The following is a 7,575-nucleotide window of genomic DNA, read 5'->3' on the forward strand; positions in this document are numbered from 1 at the left end:
CACTGAGCACATTTTGCCATGTTGATGGATTTACATGCTTTCTGGAGCTGAACAAGGACTTGGTGGCAATTCTTCCCTAGTAGCATACCTAGGACCTTCTAATAGTGAGCATGTTAACAAGCTGGAAGCAAAGTTCCTCTTCAGTCCAAATTAGATTTCTCTATGTTCTTCAACTAGAGATCCCATTGTCATGTCTACAACAACAACAAAAAAAATGACTTAACATCTAGTTCTGTCATAAAAACAACAACAGCAATAGCCTATTAATATATGACTTCAGAGGTTTCCTAGTGAGCAACATACCCAAGAGGTAGCCTATCACTGCCACTGATGTTTTCATGTGCCAACCTTATGGCTTCTAAGGGCACCTTTATCTACCTATTCAAAATACCTTTTTTCAAACTTCTAACAACTCTCCTAATGTTTGTAGATAAAAAACTTTTTTTTGGTTTTTTTTGTTTTTTATTGGGGGGCAACAGGGAAGGAGCCTCTTTCATCAGCAGGAGTATTCACAGGTTCTTCAGCCACTCCAGGCTTGAGCCTTGAGGGTCGTGGGGGTGGCTGGGCACATCGGGCATGTTCCCATTATCTCGTACAGGGACTGGGTAGTTGTAGGGTGTTGCTTGGTTGATCATGGAAGCATACTTGGTGTGGGGGCTGATTACGGGTATAATTATAGTGAGGCCCCAGACTGAGAAGGACACCACCAGCACCGGCTCCTTTTCCCAGGCATTTTTGAGGAAAGTGGTAATTCTCGCGGCCATCTTGGTCTTCTGTAGATAAAAACTTTTGTAGGATTTTTCTTCAGGTACTTTGTTAGTTCTTATCTATACCTCACCCAACCATAACATTTCTGTACCTGCTGTTCCACCTTGTAAGAACTGACTTCCCAGCATCACTTGCTTAGGAGTGCTTGCACATTTCAGATGCTTTTCTAGACCTGTGAATCATCCACAGCTTAGTTTTATATAATGAAACATTGCTATAAAAGTGAGCAGGAATTGAAAAGTCCAAAATCTATTCATTCCAGCAAATGCCAACTGGTCTTGGGATTTATTAGCTACGGGGGTTTAAAACATGTGATCAAGGTACATGAGAAGATTCCACTGCTTTCTTCAATTGTTTCCTCAAAAGAGCAAAATGGGGCACAGCCACACAGAAGAGCAGCTCTCTTTTACCTAACTCTATAGATCACTATCATGGTCTGTGAACCATCCTGCTTTTTCATTTTCTTGATGTTTGGGGAAAGAAAGATCACTGATAGGACAGACAGGGAAAGAGAGCATGAATAGATAAGAAAGATGACAAACTTCTGGCTTCCTCACATTCCTGACCTAAAACAAAGGTCTAAAGGACTAGCTTTTTCTTCTGCCAGCAGGGCTCTACTGCCGAGGAACCAGTCTGAAAAGGACCAAATCAGTACATACTCACATCAAAGTTTTGGGTCTATCAGCCTCCCTGTCTTTGTTCAAAATAATCAACCCTAAAATAGAGAGAAGAGATACGTCAGAGAGGAGACAGTTAAATCCCCAGCCCTGACTTCAGTTTCTAAAGTTCCCATTCGACTTTACTGAGGATCTTTCTCTCTGTGTGCATCTCTGTCTCTGTTTTAGTTTCTGTCTGTCTCTAGTCTCCATTTCTGTCTTTTCCTCTACTTCTCCCTCCCTCTCTTGTTCTCCTTTCTTCCCCTTCTCTTCTCCTCCCCTCCCTGTGTCTGTATATGTTTGTATGTGTTGTTTCCCCACCTTTAATGATTATCTTTCTTCATCAGCTCATCTGTCTGCTGAGATTTTCCCCTGCCGTTACCTGTTGTATTTGAGAATTGTCTTGCCTTTTAAGTTTTTAACTGGGAGGAAACAAATATGATCAAATAAGTGCCTCAGTGGTATGAAGATGTTAACTCTAGAGCCCTACTATGCTCTCTCTCTCTCTCTCTCTCTCTCTCTCTCTCTCTCTCTCTCACACACACACACACACACACACACACACACACACACACACACGGATGCAGCAGGGTTGGTTTCTACTACTTGGGTTAACAAGAGTTAACAAAGGATATCAGAACCATGCCCTCTCTGGTTGCGCAACTACACATACCACTTAGCACAAGCAGTGTTAATGCAAGGTACAAAAATAGATGNTAGACCCTTAATTCAACTGTTGCCTCTAAGGAGGGAAATGTTACCTGGGTGAGTAAAATACTTAGCTTTTATCACCTAGCCCTGTTGTACTCTTAGAATTCCTACATACTTTGGATAAAACTATTTTGCTTATTTTTTAATTTTATAAATTATTTCCAAAACCTAGGTATTATTTTAACTATAAAATATTGGGGAAGCCCTTGCTCCTGAGAACGTCCTGTTTCTACATTCTACATGGCACGATTTAATATTGTCTCCTTGCTCAAATCTGAATACTCACTGGTCCTTTCTCCAACTCCCCTACGGGTGTAATTCTGATTGTTGAAGAGGAATAGTATAGAATGAAACAGAGCAGTTGCCAAATCTAGAGCAGACAAGGGTGAACATGATATTTACCTGAACTCTCATGGGACAACTTTCTTACTATTTGGATTTTATGGCTCTACTGTAGCTTGTTTTAAGTAAGTGTTAGATCAAATGTAGCAGGTAGAAGCAGCCTTTAGTTTTAGGACCACTTGAATCTCTTCGAACCATTCTTAGACCTGTGTCTATGAACTATGTAAACCACTAAGTGGTGCTATAAGCTCATGTTTGAAAAGCATGCATCCTGAGTTCAGTTATTTCATTACATAACTTAGACTTTTTTAAACATAGCAGAAAACTGTAGGCTGTTTTCCATCCAAAGCCTCACCATCTTCTTTGAAATGAGTACTCAGAAGCTAAAGCTTGAGATTGACAGGTATGACCACATAGAAGAACTAGAGGTGAAAGACAAAAGAAAGAAAACAAATTTTATTTCATATAAATAACCACATTATTTATAACAACTACAAGATTGTAATACAACTGTAACATTAGAAATTATTGTCTTTTTATTTAAAACCCCATTCTCCTTGCATTTAATTTGCCTATGCTCTATGAGTATTGAAAATAAATGTAAAAACTTGATATACTAGAAGGCTTAAAGGGATAAATGCCTGAAATTTATATTTCCTAAATCTTTGTTAACTATCTCACAACTATAATTGAAAGCTCTACTTGGCATCTATTTTTTTTTTCAAATTCTTACTATCTAGAGTAGTTAGTAATGATAAAGAGAGGCATTGTCTCACAGTCATTTTGCTCTTGGGACATTTGGCAGAATCTAAAGGCAATTTGTTTGCAGCAACTGAATGAAGGTGGTATTATTGATATCCAAGGGGTAGAACCAAGGGAGAGAAGGATACTCAGGAAGGAAATAAATAAGAATAGAGGGAGAACTGTAAATATATAAATAAGAGTGTGTGTGGGGGGGACTGGGGAGATGTTGTAGTTGGTAAATTGCTTGCTTGCTGCAGAAGACTTAACTCCTGAATTCATCACAGCACCAGGGAAGGCAAAAGGACAATTCCTAGAGCTTGTTGGTCAGCCTCTCTACCTGAACCAGTAAGTTCCTGGTCCAGGAAGAGTCCTTGTCTCAAAAAAGAAATTGAAGAGTTATTGAGGAAGATATAGGAACATCAATCTCTGTACTCTCCAATGTGAAGTTCTGACTTACACACACAGACACAAACTGACACAAATATACATCCACATGCAAGTATACATACACACATATGTATATATTTACTAAATCTTTGTTAATTAACTACCTCATATTTATAATTAAAAATTCTACTTTTTATCTATTATACACATATGTATATGTATATGTATATAACACATACACACACGCACACACAGAAATGGGGAAAATTATAAAAAGAATAGATAAATTAAGCCAATCTCAGAAAAACAACCATCATATTTCCTCTTATACATCATTTGTAGATTTTATATAGTCACCTAAATTCATGAACGACTATATTAAACAAAGTAGAAATAAAATTATCTTGGAGGAAATGGACACAGATCAATGGAATGGAGACAAGCGAGACAAGAGGGAGGATGGGGAGGGGTGAGAAAAGAGGGAGGATGGGGAGGATGTGGTGGGAAGACATTATACAATATTATAAAATTCTCATTATACATGACCAATATATGTACATGACTGATAAAAATAAAAAGTACAGAGAATAAAAAGAAGCTTTGGTGGTAAGGAGGGTACTTCTTGACATAGGGTCTTGCTATTAGAACCTGCCATAGCTTTGTTCTTCTATTCTTCCCGCTTCTGTTTTTGATTCCTGTGATTACAGAAAAGCTTGATTTTGTTTTCAGCCAGTGATACAGCTACTGGGATGTGTCATCAATCTACTCAGAAGATTACTATTATAAAATATGCCTATTTCATAACGATTGTTGTTATTAAATTACAATATATTGTAGCATGAATTCTAATTGATTTTAATAATAAAAACATCGAGTCAGATAGAGGAGTGGCACTGAAAGATCAGAAAAGCAGAACAGCCAGTCACTAGTTTACTAAATCCTCAGACTGAGTGGGTGATCCTCAGACTGAATGCCTTGAGTTTCTGTCTCCTCCTGCCTCATATTCCTTTCTCTGCCCAGACATTTCCCTTCCTGTCTCCATCTCCCTAGTGCTGGGATTTAAGGTGTGGGACTCCCAAGTACTGGATTAAAGGTGTGAGACACCACCACCAGGCCCTGTATTTCTTATTTACTGGATCAATCTCATGTACCCAGGGTGACCTTGAACTCCTAGGGATCCACCTGCCTCTGCCCCCCAAGTGCTGGAATTAAAGGTGTGTGCCACCACTGCCTGGCCTCTGTGGCTAACTAGTGGCTTAGCTCTGCACTCTGATCTTGAGGCAAACTTTATTTGTTAGATCACAAACAAATATCACCACAATATACATACATGTTAGGAATTGAAAGTCAGGCTGGACATCATAGACAAGCCAGGCTGGATAGCATAGAACTGGCTTCAAAATATGTTCAAGGTGAAGAAAGGATATTAATAGAAATGCCCAAAGACAATTTATTTTAAATAGATTTCCTGATTTTAAGGCCCCTCTAGTAATCCAAATGTTCTAAATAATTGTACACTGTGCTCCAAGCATATTGAATCTCTTCACTTTAAAGTACTGCATATGAGTGCTTGTATGTTATATGTGAATAACAGTATATACATATAATCAAGAAACTTATGCTTATTGAAATTAGTTAAATGTGATAATTTATATACATTGTTGTGACCAAATTGCAACAAATTAATCCCTGTAGCTTATGTGTAACTTAATAGAAAGTAAAATAAAGTTTGTAAAAGCAAAATAACTTGATCTGAAGCATCAAATTTTAATTCTGAAGTCTATTTTCTTTTGATTTTTGTTTTTTGAGACAGGGTCTCTCTGTGTAGACTCAGCTGTCCTAGAACTCACTTTGTAGACCAGACTGGCCTCAAACTCAGAGATCCTCTTGCCTCTTCTTCCCAACATCTGTAATGAAAGGCTTGGACTACCACACCTACTCAAATTCAGGGACTGTATTCCTTTTTGCAGCACTGAAGATTACATGTAGGGTCTTACACATGTTATTCATGAGAAAGACACTTGAGCTACACCGCAGACCTTTACATGTCTTTTTCCTCGAATATTACCAGATTACACTATTGCAGTATACAGAATGGTTTTAAAGCAACAACAAAATCAACTCTGTGCTTTTACTACCTCCTTGACACATATTCTCTCTTCCATAAAAGTTACTATATCTATAGAGGAAAGGATGGACAATGTGAAGAACAGAAGAAGGGGAGAGGAAGAAAGAGAAAGAATGACTAACTGCTTACATGTATGTATAACTGAGAGGTAGCTTAACTGAGAAAGGTTAGGTTAGAAACTGTTCTCTCCTTCTAGAGTCAGATATTTGCTTCTTAGTATTGTTGCCCTGAGCATTAAGTTTGAACCTGAATATTCAAAACATAGTGCCAACCCTTGGTTGCAATCAGCCAAGTCAGTATTAGGATGGGGTTGTAGTTATGCAGAAAACCAAGGGAGTCTGTGACAGCTTCTGGATTTGGCATTACCAGTGTATGCAGAGCACCTCCATGATGTGGGAGTGTCATATATCAATCTGTTGATTTCATTGGTTAAGTAATAAAGAAACTGCTTGTCCTGATGGATTAGAACATAGGTGGGTGGAGTAAACAGAACAAAATTCTGGGAGGAAGAGGAAGTGAGCTCAGACGTCATGCAGCTCCTCTCAGAGCCAGACGCGATGAAGCAAGCCGCCAGGTCAGACATGCTGAATCTTTCCAGGTAAGACTGGTGCTACACAGATTATTAGAAATGGGCTAAATTAACACGTGAGAATTAGCCTAGAAGAGGCTAGATATAATGGGCCAGGCAGTGTTTAAATGAGCACAATTTGTGTGTTGTTATTTCGGGGCATAAGCTAATCAGGCGGCAGGAACGCAGCCCTCAGCTCCTACAACACCTCCATTTAAGCTCCTTATAAAAATTTTATTTTTACTTTGCTTTACTTTTGTTGGTAGTCTTGTTTGTTGGGTGTTTTTGGTTGTGATTTTTGGTTTTGGTATTTTGTTTGTTTGTTTTTTGTTTTGAGACAAGGCTTCGCTGTGTAGTACTGGCTGTCCTGGAAATTGCTATGCAGACCAGGTTGGCCTCGAATTCACAGACTCTGGAGGTTTCTGCCTTCCAAGTACTGAGATAAAGGTATGTGCTACAATACCCAGCAAAATTATGTCTTTAAATTAGCTTACAATATAGTGAATCTTCATAAAGCTTTTCATACATCTTTCTTAGCACTCTTACCAACTCCTCATCTCCAACCTCCCATCCTTACATACGACTTCAAATAATGTATATCTATCTAATGCTACCTGAAAACTGGTCTTGAAGCTTAACAAAATTTTATAGCTTTATTTCCATGTTGATGTAATTCAAGCTATTTTTAGATTTACCTTGAGAGTTCTTTTATCTGTGTTTTATTTATAAATATATTGTTTAATCTCCTTAGATTTGACAATTTCCCACCATTACTTGTTTCCTGGGCACTAGTTCAAGGTATACTTTGTGGCCTATAATATGGGTACTACAGGGAATATTTTATCAATGTCAGTTCCTTCAAGTTGATTTTACTAGTGCTTTTCTGATTTACTGACTCCTTACCAACCTTCTAGATGCTTAATCTATTGACTACTGGCAGTTTTATGACATCTCCAAATATAGAGGTGGATTTATCTATTGCAATTTGTAGTTTTAGCAGTTCCGCGTCTCCTACTTTGATGTTTTATTGTTAAGTGAATACAATTTAAGGATTATTATGTCTGGGTACCTGACACATTTATTACCTGTAATGCCTGTTTTTATCTGTAAAAGTCATCCTGATTCTGAAATTTGCTTTACTGAAATTAATAGAAAGTACAATTTTCTTTTTATTCACATATGTCTTTGTCATCCTGCATCTTTCAATTTAGCTGTCTTCTTAGTTAAGATAGGTTTGTTAGCTGGGTGTGAGAGTGAGCCCCATAGTCTCA

The 7,575-nt window shown here is 38.0% G+C and overlaps 1 protein-coding gene across 1 annotated transcript; it reads right to left on the reverse strand.

Annotated features, from left to right (window-relative positions):
• Window positions 1–497: 497 nt before the first annotated feature.
• On the reverse strand, window positions 498–764 carry LOC126489705 (NADH dehydrogenase [ubiquinone] 1 alpha subcomplex subunit 3-like). The gene has a single exon (XM_050124134.1). It carries the CDS (start codon window positions 762–764, stop codon window positions 510–512), a length of 255 nt encoding a protein of 84 aa, XP_049980091.1. The 3' UTR covers window positions 498–509.
• Window positions 765–7,575: the final 6,811 nt, after the last annotated feature.

The sequence above is a fragment of the Alexandromys fortis genome, unplaced genomic scaffold, assembly GCF_014885135.2.
Source record: "Alexandromys fortis isolate MF-2015 unplaced genomic scaffold, M_Fortis_MF-2015_v1.1 scaffold_205, whole genome shotgun sequence".
In the NCBI taxonomy this organism is placed as follows: Eukaryota; Metazoa; Chordata; class Mammalia; order Rodentia; family Cricetidae; genus Alexandromys; species Alexandromys fortis.